Below are 16,713 nucleotides of genomic sequence, written 5' to 3' on the forward strand. Positions count from 1 at the left end.
TGATGTAAATAAACCCGGATTACTATCAGATTTGATGATTATCAGGGGAGGTGGCGCAAGTTTAGATTTGATTTCAAGTCGCGGCGTTTCCAGCCCGGTCAGCTGCAGAGTGGGTTGTGGTACCTCACACATGTTCCACCCTCCTGCTGAAGCTCATCACTGATGGGTGAAGCGTTAGCGGCTGGTGACAGCATGTGTCGCAGATGTAGCAGGGCTGTCTGCAGCGCCAACGTTAGTTGTGAAAGGACTGCGTTGCATGGGGAATACCAAATTAGGCATGAATGGAGAGAAATGGAGATTCCAAAAGAGATGTGTTATGAAATGTCATAGAAAAGATTTCCATCAAACAGCAGTTATGTTGTATGTTCTCTATACAGTCTCTTGTATGAAGCGCTGTGTAGCCTCAGTGCAGTATAATGTGCAAAACAGACCTACATATAGTAATTGTGCATACACAATGGCAGAATAAATACTGGTAATATACAGTTCTGCAAACCACAGACATTGAAACTTTACATTACTTCATCTTGTAGCTTAAGGTTGCTTTAGGTTAAATGTTTAATTTTATGTTGTAGCAGAAAATGTTCTCACACTGCAGAGCTCTGATATCTACTTATTTAATGCAAGTGGCTCAAAAAGGCAAAACATCTCTACTCTGGTGCATTAAATAAGTAGCAGTAAGCTGTGCTGCCCTGTTTTGGTTTGGATGTGCGTATACACAGCTATTTTTGCAATTGTATGTTGTGACAGTGCTGTGCTTATGGTCTAGCTAGGTGGTTTAGGCACAAAAACAACTTGGTTAGGGTTGGAGAATTGTCATGTTTTGGCAAAAAAAAAAAAAAAAAAAAACTTTGGTTGCAACAAACACAGCAGGAGGTGTCGTGATCTTGATAAAAACCCTGGGTTTTGTCCCAAAGTCTCCTTAAAATGGTCCAGTGGTTTCACACTAGAGATGAGATGTTGAAGTGCAGTCTCAAACTGGGGTCGCTGCTTGACTTGGCGGTATTGGTCTCGGAGCACAATCTCCGGAGTAAGTGCTCATCTAAGGTTGTACGGTTTTGCTCTTTAACCGCTCTCCACACAGTGCTCCTCAGTCAGTGTCAGTGTTTTTGCTATTTGAGCTTCTGGTTGAGGTGAAAAAGAAAAGGTGAGAAGAGCCATCAAGGGCACCAGCAGAGAAGCCATCTGTACCCGTCTCCAATAATAGAGAGAGTGTGACGAAATGAGCCTGTTTGATCAGATGAAGTCAGAGCAAGTGGCACACTCCTCCTTGGTGCTGGAACACATTTAGAACAAATAGAGAGCTTAAGTGTGAGTTAAATCACAGCTTTAAGTGCATGCACTTACCGCAGAGGTTGTGTAACCATAGCAAAAGCTGTTTCAGTTCTATTTTACACTTTCAAAACCATCAGCAGAAAAAAATGTGAATGTTTCTAAAGCTGCTCTAATCAATAGTTTCATACTTCTACACCAGCAGCTGTGACCAGAAACATTATGTCTCTGTTTTGTCTGTCCGTACTTTTCTTGTGCATGCAGTCTCTCAGGAACACCTTGAGGGAAGTTCTTTAGTCTGGTAGAAACATCCACTTGGACTGAATAGACTTCGGTGGTCAAAGGGTCGCGGTCACTGTGATCTCACAGAACACACTTGGGCCATTACTCAAGATTCTAATGCTAATTATGAGCACATCTGACACCAGTGTCTAACGGGATAAAATGATGAAGCGATGACATTTTATATTCAAAATGTCAGCTTCAGTGTGACACACTCTTTTGTGGACACACTTCGATTGTTTTTGATCTCTTTCTCCAACACAAGCCCATTGGTCTGGCTGATATTAAGCTTCAGGTGATCAGTGTTGCACCATGTGACAAAACTCTCGATTTACAGGGAAGAGCTGATTGTCTTTAAATGAAGACGGCATGTTCCTCTCAGGAAATGATGGTGATGGACTTAAGGATGTGTAGTTTGGTTATAAAAATCACATTGTGTTATTATTTTGACAGATAATGCAACTGTGCCATGATTCACGATGAGTAGGGATAATTGTTTTTGCATCGCAGTTTTAATTTTTCCTGAAAGAACTCATAATGATGTGACATTTGTTGTGGTCTTCTATACCAAACAGACATGTTTGTTTTTATATCTGCAAAATGAGTTTTGAAGGTGAGGCCGGCTCTGCAGCACTACATAAGGGATAATGCTCGGCACATTTGAAAGCACTGATCCCACTTATTCCTAATTATAAACACCTTGAAGGGCATTGTCCTGCTTACACCGTAAAGAAAAAAAAACACTGACCTTTAATTTACATTTTCATGTGTTTTGCAATCAATATCTGAAGTTTCTCACAAACAAAAATCCAGTTTCCCTGGCAACACCCAAGGGTTTGAGTGGTAGCTGGAATGATCATTTCAATCCAACAAAGTGCTAATGTGATGGAAACACTGTTCACAACTCCAGTAAATAGGACAAACCTTAGATGCGACTTAACAACAGGAGATAAACTAGCCAGCTCAGCTCATGGAAACCTTTGTATCAGCGATTAGCCAGGAAGCTAACGTTATGCTTTAAAGATTCAGAGTCAAAAACATAATGTATGGTTGACAGTAAATATGGTCAGAGGAACAGTGTAGACTACTTTGCAGCTTTTGTGTTGCATCGAGATGATGATCTGAAGGATTCAGTGTTGTGAATAAGATACTCAGATTAAACATTCATTTAGAGCGATCAACAGTTTGACTGGAGCTACTTATTATTTCCATAGGTGTCCATTAATCAGGAGTTAATTGACACCCTGCAGCCAATCAGAATCAAGCATTCATGACCATGGTATAATTCACCACAATGTTGTTTTATCACACATTTTACCTGGCAGCCTTTGTGATTTGGATGTTGCCCTCAGCCATGCTGCGATTGTGAAGAACTTCCCTCAGTACTTGAAATAGAATTCCTTCAAAGTCTTCTCTCCATGCTCAGACATTATATGAGACATGGATTTGAATTGCAACATGACAGGTGGGCGGATGCATTCATATGCACAGCTGTAGAGTAATTGTCATTTTTGTAATAACAGTGGGTCAACCCACTGTTCCACTTGGCTCTGGACACAATATCAGGAAGTGATTCCGTGAGTCCACAATGAGAAAAGCAGATGTTTAAAAGATACAGTATGTTCACCAACCCAGATTATGTTCGTTACAAAGAACATCAAAAGAGATCCGCTTCTAACAAGCAGCAGCTCGGGCTGTTGGTGCTGATAAGATTCCTGCCTTTCTACTGGTGTTAGCCCGTATTTTTTTTTTCTCCCAGGTTCCCATAAGTGAGAGGAAAAGAAAAAAAAAATCCTCTGTGGCCACAGATACACTGTCAGGGATGAAATGATACATTCAGCTCACAGTTTGGTTTGATATGCCATACTCTGCTCTTGCATTGATATTACAGTATTTCACACAAATGAAAAAAAGCTGCAAAATATATGATTTCGGACTCAAACTTGGCAGTAAATCTTTGACGTTGGGATGTGGTTTCGCTGGTCTTACTTGCAGGTCAGTGTGTTCTCTAACAGAATCTCCCATAGCAGAAATGTATGGGTCTCCCCCCAGCTAGACGTCGTAAGTCTATCTCCATGATTGCCTCCCACTGTGTCAAGTTTTGTTCTTGTTTTGTCCACTGCCACCAAATGTATGTATGTATCTGTTGACCCTAATGAGAAAAAAATGTGCTTGTTAAATTGTTTCATTAGCTGCGTCGCAAAGTTACATTAAGGTAATAACCCTTCTGTTAACTAAAAATGAAGTATTAGTGGAATAGACCAAAGATAACATTTACTGCAGGAGTTGTGTCACAAATCGTCTTTACAATCTCATGAACTGTTTGTTGGTTATTGGACTTTTTGATAAATTCCTCAGTATTTTTTGTCCATCTCCATATTCCTCTCTCTACAAGTCTTTGGTGCACCAGAGATGAGATGCCCATCCTCTGTCTGTCTAATGAAATCTGGCATCTTTATACGAGCTGCGCGTCGTCTCTGCTTCTTAATGTCTGGCTGACGCTGCATTGTTGCTTTTAACTGAATTTTAGAAGAGAATTCACCCACGAGAACTCACAGTAAAAAAGTTACGCATCATAAAAATACTTTATGATGCAGCTGTTATCCACCGCATTACTTCCTGTGTAAATTACCTTTATTCTGTCTCTATTCTTAAAGTAAGGCAAACTATACCTGCCTTCAGCATCGATGCAAATACATTATGTTTAAGTGTCCTGTTCGATTTAATGCACATGTAGCAGGGCACTCAGAGAAACTAGCACCGTCTTCCTCCTTCTGTTGAAAACTGCTATAGGGGACTGTACACATTAGGCAACATAATGTGATAAGTGTAACTAGGGGATGACATCAAACAGTAGACATCTGAACTTGTCATACCTGCATAAGCAGTGGAACTAATGTGTGCTCCATGAGACTAATGAGTTTTTCTGAGAAGATTGCGCTGTTATTGGTTATTTAATTATATTTTTAGTGATAGTTTAATTAAACGCTCTGGCTTACTCACTGTTGGGTTATTACACTGATGAAACCATGAACTGAGTTGAGTGGAGACAAAAATAGGTCGACAAGTTTTCATTTTCTTATCTAAATATAGTTTGTTTTTGTCATGGGTGCTGATTCTTTAAACCAGAGTAATGATCCTTAACGACTTTGTTCAAAATGGGGTTCTAGGGTGATAGTCATGATTTTCATGATATTAAAACATGAAATATTGATATGTTTGGCCTTGTGCATCTTTTGATTTTCAGTTAATCTGGTCACCTTTTCACTTGTTATTGAGTGCAGTCAGCAATGTTAGATTCAGATTTAATTGCATATTTTTTCTCAATACGTGTCGCAATGATGCTGTTTTTGGGAACGTGTTTGGCCGCAATTATCTTTTTGTGAAAATCAAGTCAAATGTTAGGACACAGCTTCTCATTTAAGTATTTTTACTATTTTCGACATGGTGGATTACTTCTGTAGACATCAAAACTATGAATTATACAACAATTATGTAGTGAACAAAAAAAGAGTACGAATATGAATATGCACCCTTTTACTTTGATGACAGTTTTGCACACTCTTGGCGTTCTCTCAGTCAACTCCATGAGGAAGTCACGCTGAATGCTTTTCCAGCAGTCTTGAAGGCGATTCCAGAGGTGCTGAGCACTCGTTGGCTGCTTTGCCTTCGCTCTGTGGTCCAAACCATCTCAGCTGGGTTTAGGCCGGGTGACTGTGGACGCCAGGTCATCTGACGCGGCACTCCATCACCTTCCCTCTTGGTCGGATAACCAGTACAAAGGCCTGGCAGTGTGTTTGGGGTCATTGTCCTGCTGAAAAACAAATGATGGTCCAGCTAAGCGCAAACCAGCTGGGATGGCAGGTCGCGGCAGAGTGCTGTGGTTGCCATGCTGGTCCAGTGTGCCTTGAATTTTGAATAAATCACTAACTGTGTCACCAGCAGAACAGCATTACAGCTCCTCCTTCATGCTTCATGATGGGAGCCAAGACATGGTGGGTCGAGCCAAAATCTCAAATTTGGACAGATTTTCACTGGTCAAATGTCCATTCACTGTTCATGGCCCAAGTACTTTGCTTTCTCTTGTTTTTCTTCCTCAGTAGTGGCTTATTTGCAGCAATTCAACCATGAAGGCCTCCTCTGAACAGTTGATGTTGAGATGCGTCTGCTACTTGAACTCTTTGAGGCATTTATGTGGGCTCTTATCTGCGGTGCTATTAACTCGCAGTTTTTGAGTCTGGTAACTCTAATGAACCTCTGCAGCAGAGGTGACTCTTGGTCTTCCTTTCCTGGGGCGGTCGTGATGAGAGCCGGTTTCATCATAGCAATTGATGGTTTACGCGGCTGCACTTGAGGATACATTAAAAGTTCTTGAGATTTTTCAGATTGACTGATCATCATGTCTTAAACCTCCTGTTGTCTTTGGGTCAGTTTGACCCATTTTCAAAAGACAACTGACGGGTCAAACTGACCCGAAGACAACAGGAGGGTAATGATGGCCTGTCATTTCTCTTTACTGAGTGGTTCTTGCCATAACATGGACCAGAAGACTACTATTCACTGTATAGAATTATGTACCAACCCTACCACTGCACAACACAACCGATGGTCTGAAACACATGGAGAAAGCAAGAAATTCTAAAGTAACTCTTGACCAGACACAGCTGTTAGTAGTAAAACCTTCCAGGTGTCTGCCTCAGGAATCTGATTGAGAGATTGCCAAGAGTGTGCAAAAGCTGTCATCAAAGAAAAAGCTGGATACTGAGGAATCTAAAATACAAAACATATTCTGGTTTGTTTAAAACATTTGTTTACTATATAATTCCATATGTGTTCTTTCTTAATTTGAATGTCTTCAGTATTCATCTACAATGTACAAAATATTAATAATTAAAAAAAAAAACATTGAATAAGAAGGTGTGTCTTAACTGTTGACTGGTTCTATATATTGTAACAGCCCTAGTTTAAACATAAAAACACTATCACAGGAATGTGTGCCGGATGTTGAACACTTGGCAGGCGAGGTGTTAAGGCAGTGTTTGTTTTTCTAGTTAATATCCTTTATCCTAGCTGACAGAAGTGGAACCTGGTGAGGTCTCTTTCTGCTGTAACCCGTCCACTTGAAGGTTCCTCGTGCGTTCACAGATAGTCCTCTGCACAGCGCAGCTGTAATATGTTGTTGTCGCCCTCCTGACAGCTTGACCCTGTCTGGCCGTTCTCCTCTGACCTCTCTCATTAACAAGGTGCCCTCGCCCACAGAGCCGCCACTCACCGGATTTTTTTTTGTTTTTGTTTTTTTTTTTACACCAGCCTCTGCAAACTCAAGAGTGTGTTGTGAGCGAAATCCCCAGGAGATCAGCAGTTTCTGGGATACTCAAACCACCAGGCCCCAACAATCATTCACGACTCTAAATCATATTTCTACCCCATTCTGATGTTCAGTTCGAACAACAGCTAAACCTCTTGAGTATGTGTGCCAGCTTTAATGCATTAAGTTAATGTCACATGATTGGCTGATTAGGTATTTGCACTAATGAGCAGATGTACAGGCTTACCTCATTAAACAGTTGCTGACTGTACAGACCTTTTCACAGCTGATATTTTTGGGCGTCAAGGCAAAAAACGCACAGGTGGAGCAACTGACTTTAATGATGGCTCAGTTACATTAAGGGTGTTTTCACAAGTGATCATCTTTCAGAGAACCCAACTGTTAGGGATCTTTCCGTTGCCCATACAGTTCACCCAGGCTCAGAGTGACCGGAAGTGCCCTCTTAGATGCCCCTGTGATTCACAGAACATGATAAAGTGTCCTCTAAGATGCTCTTCCATTGAAGAAAACATGACTACCTCTTGGGTGCCTTTCCAGTGCCCTTTTTGCACACCAGTGCCCCACCACACACAGCTGGTGCCCTTTTTATTCGTCTCGCCCCTGACCCTCAATCATCCCGAGTCCGCCAGTGCACCCAGGTCATTTCCAGAGAATGTCAGGGTAGCGTAACCTGTGAAAAGGGTCTTTGTTCGACACGTGTGCGGGTCAGGTAGAAAAATGTAGCTGTTTGGAATTCATCACTTTAGTACAGAGAATTTCGGCAAAGGTTAACCGCAGGTGCTTCCTGTCCGGTCATGTACCTCGTGATATAGCTTTTAAAATCTGACAAGCATCGTCGACCCATTGCACGACCACCTGAGAATACAAAAAAGGCAACTGCAGCAGCTTTACTTCCTCTCTTCAGATGTTTTATTTAGAACCCTCACACAAGTGGAGCGTAACCACGTCAAAAATGTATATTTACTGTCACATTAAAGGAAAAAAACTCTACTCTGTCCTCTTTAGATCCTTGTGCTTGATTTTTCTTCCCGGCACTTGGTGCCTTCCTCCTCCTCCACATCAGAACGAGCGAGATATGGGGTTGGAGATGGAGAGAATTTGAAACAGTCAGCGGCTGCAGCCTTACTCATGTGAATACCGATTTGGCTACAGCTTACCTCTGGGACGCCTGCAGCAAGCCAATTACCAAGCCTCAGTCACACAGAGAGAAAGACAGAAACACAGATTGACTGAAGCAAATAATGCGCTACAGCCCCACTGCTAGCTTCAGCTCCAATTCCGTCCTGTTATTCATTTACCACGAAATCTTAGCAGCACCTGGCCCTCTCCTCTTAAGTATTTCTCACTGCTCTGCTTCCCTCTGAGCACCTTGATTCCACAAAAGACTACAGGCTATGAGTGCAGCGCCAGAAAGGGAGGAAGAAAGGAGATAAAAGTGGTTGCTAAATAATCCCATTTAACTCTGAAATGTGCACTGCTGCTTTTATTCTTGACACACAGCGAGCAGGCCCAGTTCAAGCCGAGTGTGGGTTGAATTGGCAAATAGAGTAAGCGGAGAGGGAGAGAGACATGTTTTGAAATGAGGCTTGAAAGGCAGCCCAGTTTGCAGCTTAGGGAATCGCTAAATGTCTGCTGGGAGAGACGGAGAGAGAGGGAGAGGGAAAGCGTGAGAGATAGGAAGAGGAGATGAAAGAGTGGAAAAGAAGTCAAGTGGGTGGAGGGAGCAGGTGCTGGCAAGGGAAAGGGGCGATGATGGCAGGTGGTTCTATGTACATAAAACGGCAGGAAGTCGAGAACATATGAAAGGAAGGATGGAAGGAGAAGGGGTAGCTCTTTTTTTTTTTTTTTTTTTCTCCACGTAGATCCGTTCCTCAGAAAGGGGGAAGAGATGAAGTGAGTGAATTCCAGAGATGTGGAAACAGCCTGCTGTGAAATGTTTTTTTTCCTCAGCTGTCTCAGCAGTTTCTCTCAGCTCATTAGGAGGTAGAAAAAGGTAAAAGTCCAGCCATGATCTATTTCTTTCCCTCTTTCATCTTCTTCTCTCTCTCTTTCAAACCTCTTCCTCCTCCCTGTCCAATCTACCACCTTACCAAGCTACTCTGTACGCCAGCAAGTGAAGTTACATCTGGCTTTCCATCTGACGGATTTAGGGAAACGGTATACCAATTGACACTAGTGTTTTCCTCTTGATCCTCCTGATATGATGATTATTGTCGTAGTGTCTTTCCCTGGTTTTAACGGCTGCATATCAGTAAAGTTTTAATACTTTAATACTTTGTGTCATTGTGTCCATATTACTGATGATGATTTATCAAAAGTCTTATTGTGTTAATATTTTGTGAAAGTATCGATAGTCATATAATATTGTGGCATTGATGATATTGAGATACTTGGTCAAAAATATTGTGATATTTGATTTTGTTGTTCAGGTTTCTTTTATTTATATCGTGTATAAAAAATGTATTATTACTGCCAGCCCAAGTCAATGTGCATGTCATTTAAATTTTGGTTTTCTCAGGTGAGGCAGACCTGGATGCAGTTTGTGAGGCGTCCCTGCCCTACCTGAGCTGCAGACAACCCATCAGACTGCAAGAAGCCAGCCTGAGGTGAGCCCCTTATCAAGTCCACTGCAGTGATGTAAACTAGTTATGTACATGGGAACAGTTTACTTAAACCAACATTAGGTAGAAACTGGCATTTTGCTCAATTTGGTGCCAGTGAGTGTGACACCACTGTTGTAAATACAAACCCCAGGTCTGTAACAATGTGTCAGATTTCATGTAATTGAAACTAATTTCATCCTAACATTGTACTTTTTCCTTCACTACAGTTAACTGCCTGCTTAGGTTACTAGTTTACGCTCTGAATATGATTTTATATATGAGCAACAACATAGTCATTCTGAGTACTGTATCATTGGCAACTGGACATGTTTCAGTTTGTTGAAGATGTTGCACCTCTCATCCAAGAGGCTTCTTCAGTTCGAACTAGTTGGAGGGGAGTTGCAAGCTGTTAAACTGTGTGAGTGTCCTTACAGAGTAAGAGACTTACTGAGGAGTTGGCTCTCCTGTTTCATAATGTTGCCTCAGGTCAAGTCTCTGCTGTCCACTTACATCTGAAGTAGAGAGATCATTCCTTTGATGACAACAGTGTGAACATCTTGGTCAGAGAAGACAGATGGTTTGAAAGAGTAAAATATCCATCTATATCCAACTGGAAAGAGACATTACTTATGTACTTACTTACTTATCACCCACCAACAATACAGTACTGAGTCCCCTCCCCAGGCAGCTTAGCAGCCATTCACACCTGGGCTCACCTAGCCCTAGCAACCCACATGAAGGCTGGTTGGGTCATAATGACTCTGAAACTCAGATCTCACACATGTCTTTAACCACTCTGTAAGGACACTCCCACACAGAGTTTGAAAGCCTGAACTCCCATCCAGTTAGTTAGAACTGAAGAAGCCTCATGGATGAGAGGTGAAACGTCCTCAAGTAACTGAAACACGTCCAGTTGCCCACAAGACAGCACTTAAAATTACCATGACCTGGATGACTGAGAACCTTCAATCAACAACAACGTAGTCAGATGTGGTGGTGTTGATTGAATCCATGGTTCTCATGGTGGGATCCTTTGGGGGGTTCCAGCAAAAAGGGAAATCATTTTTTTCACTAGGATTCCATCCAGAAGTAAACCAATGACATAATGGGTTTGGTCATTGGTTTCATGCACTTTCTGTCATAAAACAAATACAGTTGCAGTTTAAGGCTCCTTGGTGTGAGAATATTAAATGACCCAACAGTATATAAAGTTGCTTAAATTAGCTTCACCTCTACCAGTCCTGCTTCATTATTTAAATGCTGCTTACGTGTTAAGGTGCCTTGCTGAGAGCACCAACACAAGTCATGTGTACATGCAGTGTGCCTCATCTTAGAATATTGTGTGGCCTAATAAATATGTTGAATGCATTCCCTGCCACAATTAAAATTTTGATTAGTTGAATGAATTAAAAAATTCCACATGGTGCCTTTAAGGCATCAGTGATAATGAAATAAACCAATAATTCAATCATGGAAAGTACTAGTTTGCATTAATAGTTTAGCTCGAAGTGCAAGTTCAGATTTTTTCATGCCTGTCAATGTAAAATACCTGCATGTCATTTGTGCATTTTATGAGTTTAGTGCTAAAGCACAATTCTGTAGTTGCACTGAAGCTTGTTTGAGGCTTCAGCTGATTAGTCATGTGGAATCCTGTGTCCTGGTATTCACATGAAGGTTTTATTGCAGGTGTTCTTTCCCAGCAACATACATAGTATTCACTGCAGCATACAACAGCATAATTAAGCAACAGCATGATGCCCATTGAATGTAGATGATTTATATTGTAAACATAGCTAGGAGACGAGCCGGTGAGTTCGATGGCATTTTAGGAAGTCCCAGTTAAATAATCTCAACTGTCCAAAATCAAATCAGATGTAAATACCAGTGACGAAAAGCCCTGACCTTTGGCTTACCTTTCAGATCTGCATTAGTCGGTAAGCTGTACATCCAGACTGTACCGTTCAAATGATTTTCTAGCACTGTTATGTTCGCAGCCACATGACATGATGAATCAAGACATAACTGAAAACGGCTGACTCTGGCTGAATCTAAATGTCATTCCCACAGACTGGGCCCTCCAGTCATACTGTGACTGACATATGTGGTGTGTGTGTGTGTGTGTGTGTGTGTGTGTGTGTGTGTGTGTGTGTGTGTGTGTGTGTGTGTGAGGATGCCGCTAGTGTGCAAAATGTCCAGTCTCACCCGACTTCAGACCTCACTTCTTGCCATTAATATGACAAATGCTACCTTGTAATCTGTGTGTTTTCCTTAGCAGTTCTGAATCTTGTCCCCACTGGCATTTGATGCAACTAATTACTTGTTTCATTATGGATTAATCTACCATTTATTTTCCTCAATTAATCCATTTATCATTTTGTCTCCTGAAGTGTCAGAAAAGCCTCAGGTGACGTCTTCAAATCACTTGTTTTGTCTCACAAAACTCAAAGATTTTCAATTTTGTATTTGAAAAAAAAAAAGGAGAAGGTGCAGCACTGCTTGCTTGATCTTATGGTTTCATTTGTACTTATGATATGTATACAGTATATCATATATATGCCAAATTTATCATATGTATGATATTTATTTGTTATAATTGTATAAAAAGAAGACCCCCATTTCCCAATAACGATGGATTTTATAAATTCAAAGAGCTTCTTGGCTTCATGCACAAGGCATTAAAACCTTCTTAGCGTTTGCTGTTTGTTACTTTAAAGTAACTCTGTGTCTTAAGTTTTGCAAACATCCCAAGTACACAAAGAAGTGTATACTTGAAATTGTTCAACACAAAAATGAAGCTCAATGTATATTAAACAGTTTCATAAATATGCAGGTTTTCTGTTGTAAACGTCATCCTTAATCATTTGTATTACACCTGCTTAATCATTGTATTACACCTGCTGTATATAAGCATGTGGGTAAAAACATAAGCACCATAAATACAAAGAAAACATAGCACAGGCAATGATTTTTTTAAGAGTGACTTCTGTTACGATACTTTTGGGAAATACCTCTTGAGTTTTATGAGGTATGTAAGATGGATTTTAAGATCATCTTGGTTTTTTTTTAATCTTTTGGAAAACAGGGCCCTGGTTGGTAAACAAGAGCCTGCTGTCACCTACAAAACAACTTTAACTACACTTTATCAAGTTTATTTAAGAGCTTGTAAACTCTGTCATAACTGCTTGTCAGGTGGAAGAAGTACTCAGGTGTATTACTTGGGTACAAGTAGCAATACCACTGTGTAATCAAGTACAATGTAATTAGCCATGTTCACTAACGTTCATAATTTAATTTTGGGTTAGTACCAGAGGTTTACATGCTTTTATGCTCAAAAAATGCATCAACCCCCTCCGTCTGAAATGCTCTGTATTAGCTCCTGTCGTGTATTCAGTCTGTTCTGATTTGTCAGGAGCATTGTTTTCTGTCGGAGAGAGGAGCTTCTGTTGGTTTGGACTTTGACCTTTTTTAAGTCTGAGGATCTGTTATGCACAAGAACCAATATAAAACACTGACGGAAAGGGTAAAAAAAGAAAAAGCACAAAAGGTCTCCTTTAATATACTGTGAAATTGCTTAATTCATGCTAATACATCACCATTTATTAATTCATTTGTATTTTGTATTCAGAATCTGGAAAGTCAAATGTTGTCAAATAAATGCAGTAAAGTAAAAGGACTTAAGCATGGAATGGAAATAATCAAGTAAAGCACAGCGCTTGGTTACGTCCTCCCACTGTGTCCCTTGTTGGAGGTAATAAAAACAACCTCAAGGTAAAATATGGTGTTGAGTTAATGAGCTTATAGTCGAACTGTGGGTCTGCACACTAAAGCCAGCGAACCTGCAGTGTTGTGCTCAGTCTGTCACGTTGGATTACAGGAAGATGTGTTTCCGTACTATATACGATATTATGTACCAGAGCAAAATACAGCCCGGAGCTAATCCTCTCCCCATGTATCTTCACTCCTCTCCACAGCGTTTTCCGACACTTAATCCAGGTGGATCCGGATGCCCTCTGGTTTACTCTGAACGAGCTGCACTGCCCGTCCTCCTACGTCCCGCCCCACCCGGACCTCCAGCCTGTGCGGCTGAGCGGCATGGGTCGACCCAGAGACGAGTTCTCGGACAACGTGCTGAAACTGCTGAGAGAGGAGTTCGACTCCGTCGCTGAGACGGCCAACCAGCCAGTCGGCTAATGAGCTGGTGATTGATGTGATTGACTCATCTCTCAAATGGCTGGCTTATTGAGTCACCGACTCCTGCAAGTCAATTAACTGAAAAAAATCTGACAATTGTGCCAAAAAGGCAGCCATTAGATACGGCTGTGATAACCTTCATGGTGCACACAGCTCTTGATAAGCAGCGAGGCACAAAGGAAAAAAATGTCAATGAAGCATCTCGGCTGCTGTTCACTCTTCTGCTGCAGGTGTAGAAAGCAGGAGCCCTCTGACAGGTCTGCTACATTAGGAGACACAAGGTGACGGGGTTTTTCATTTCATGTGCAGGCACTGACATGTACAGTATGCAAATGTTACGTTTGCTATTCCCTTTCATGTTATTTCCTTATTGTTTTTTTTACAATACAATATTCCTAACCTCCCTACTGGTTTGAATTATTCAACCTGTTTAACAATAAAAACATTATAAAACATTGTTATCTACTGTGATTATGTGTCATATTGCAGTCCAACCTTCAGCACTGAAAACTTTCCACCATACGTTTAACAATGAGAAAGTGTATTTTTTAACCATAACCATGTTATCCTAAAAACAAGCCAAGTTTTGAACATGATAGAAACCACAGTCTTCTTGGTGAACGTCCTGTATTTGCATTGTTCAGCCACAGCAGCTCGCTCCAGACGTCGACCTCTTAAGTTAAAATGATTGTCCTGGAGGAACATCTCCACCTCATTCCAGGAAAAACAACAACACCGGTTGCAAAGCAAACAATGTCACTGGTAACTTTTTTATTTTTTTATTTATTTGTTTATCTGTGTATCCAAAGCCTGATAGATCTTATTTCTCTGTGTCATGTAGCTGCAGTGGGTCTCAGGGACTATTAAAGACACATCAGCGAGCCACACTGTTGCACTGGCTGACATGTTCATTACTGTGAACATGGGCACTCCGGGCTATTTTGAGTCAATCCCACCTATACACATTTTGTATGCTGCAGTAAAGGTGCACTATGCAGTGTTGGTGAACACATGTCTATTCTGAAGCTAAAGATCTTCATTGACTGATTTTTTTGTATGCCTACACAAACTAGTTAAACATTTTGTCTATATTTGGCAGACCCTGCCATCTTTCTAGCTTCAAACAGTGTCCCGGGGAGCTTATTTTCCTCTGAGAATGGCTTGTTTATTTACTTATTTACTACTTTTATTTACTGGAAAATAATACATATTTTGTCCTTATTACCTCTTTAATATTGTATATATTAATATTCATAAAAGTACGAATTTCTTCTCCAAATTTACGTAGTGCCTTTAGATACACTGTAACAAACAATCAGCTGTTTTAGAAAATTATTTTGCTTTTGTTAAAAAAATTAAATTAATTACTTCAAATATATCGTCAGTAGGCAAATATGGGACACTCAGAAGTTTTGAGCAAATGTAATTTATTGCTGGTTTTGGACTTTTCATGGAATTTTCTTACAGAAAAAAAAAAAATTGAGAGAAAAACCAGACTCACTTTTTTATAATTTGACTGGTGTAGCTATACGAAGGATGGAGGAACTGTGTCAGATGAGGTGAAGCCCTCAGTAACCTCTGGGCTGTCCTGCCAGCCGTATCACATGTGCTGTCAGTTTGAGAGGAACAGTGGGCAGCAGGTTGTGTACTTAAGGGGAATTGAATGGCTCATGACGGGGATACTGACCGATCTATCATTGTACCTGTTATCACTCAGAGCCCTGCAGGCTTCCAGGGATGTTTAAATGAAGGAAACAGGACGCCTTCTCCACTATCACATCACCTCAGTGATGGGAGTGCCCGGACCTTGTCGCTCCGTAATGAATGTATGAGCCTTCCAGTGTGGGGAAACAACATCGCCACGTGTTTTGGATTTAGCTGGCCTGGCTTAACGCTCGCGAGCGCTGTGCAGCGCCTCTTTATCTCATCCTGTGCTGTTGCTATTTATCCTGCTGCCACTGCTGACAATAGCACCATTAGTCATCAGCTGCAGTGGAAGGGGGGGTTTGGCAGCACCTATTACACACAGGCAACTGCCTAATATCGTTTCTCCTTAATGCACATGGACGGACACACACGCAGAAACGCGTAGTGACTGTTCCCACAAGTCTAAGGGAAATCTAAGCTTTTTACCGCAAGGACAGAGAGACCATGCACTCACTGTTGTTTCATATACAATTTATTTCATTTTGATAAAGCCATACACTTAGTGTGAGACCAAACATTCTAGAAGAAATATACATTTTCCCTCCTTTTTTAAACCGTGATCTCTTTCTCTACAAAACATCAAATCAAAGTTACTTGTTGAAAAAAATAAAATAAAAACGAAACATACCCACTGATCACCCCTCCCTCCACCCTCTCAGTCTACAATCACAGGAGCACTGTGGCTCCCTCCGACTTATACGACAGCAGGAGACGCACACTATATTTTGAGGCAATTTGAACAGCCAATCTGAGGGTTTCGCTGACATTTTCCTTTGTTTCCAGTTACCCACATTCACTTTGTCCCATTTGATCCCCTCAGAGTGAAGCAGCGTCCTGCTCTTCACTCCCATATCTAAGCAAGGAGTCATCCAGTTACCAAATAAAACAGCCTCTCGAACCCTTTCAGTCCCAAACTGCACGAAATGAGTCCAACGTTCAAGCTTGGTAAAACACGGTGACACTCATGTTAGCGGCCCTGCACATACAGTACAGTAGTTTAAGAAACACTGCTTGAGTACTAAGATACATTAGGGAAAACCCCGTCTGAGCAGCTATGAAGAGAATGTGTCATTCATCTGTCTGTACAGCACTTCTGGAGAGCAGTAAAGCAACGCGAAACCGCTTTGAAAAAGAAAACGAGATCTCTATTTGACAGGACGTCTAAGGTAGAAAAAAAGAGATTCAGAGAAGAATCTTTCTTTCTTTCTTTTTTTTTTAAACCAAACTAATAAATGACAAACGAATCCTTAACTAACACACCTTCTTTGTGTATGGTTGGCTGAAAAAGTTTTTAAGAAAATTACTGAACATGCACTCACTTTATTTTAT

General features: G+C 41.0%; 1 protein-coding gene across 2 annotated transcripts in view; it reads left to right on the top strand.

Moving 5' to 3' along the window:
- Positions 1–14,134, top strand: part of tti1 (TELO2 interacting protein 1) — a 28,141-nt gene extending 14,007 nt beyond the window's left edge. For both annotated transcript variants that reach the window (XM_037104659.1, XM_037104658.1), the window contains exons 13-14: positions 9,402–9,489; positions 13,458–14,134. In XM_037104659.1, the coding sequence (XP_036960554.1) occupies positions 9,402–9,489; positions 13,458–13,677 (308 nt within the window). In that variant the 3' untranslated portion in view covers positions 13,678–14,134. The remainder of the gene's footprint in view (positions 1–9,401; positions 9,490–13,457) is intronic.
- Positions 14,135–16,713: the final 2,579 nt, after the last annotated feature.

This window comes from Acanthopagrus latus, chromosome 7 (genome assembly GCF_904848185.1).
Source record: "Acanthopagrus latus isolate v.2019 chromosome 7, fAcaLat1.1, whole genome shotgun sequence".
Classification (NCBI taxonomy): domain Eukaryota; kingdom Metazoa; phylum Chordata; class Actinopteri; order Spariformes; family Sparidae; genus Acanthopagrus; species Acanthopagrus latus.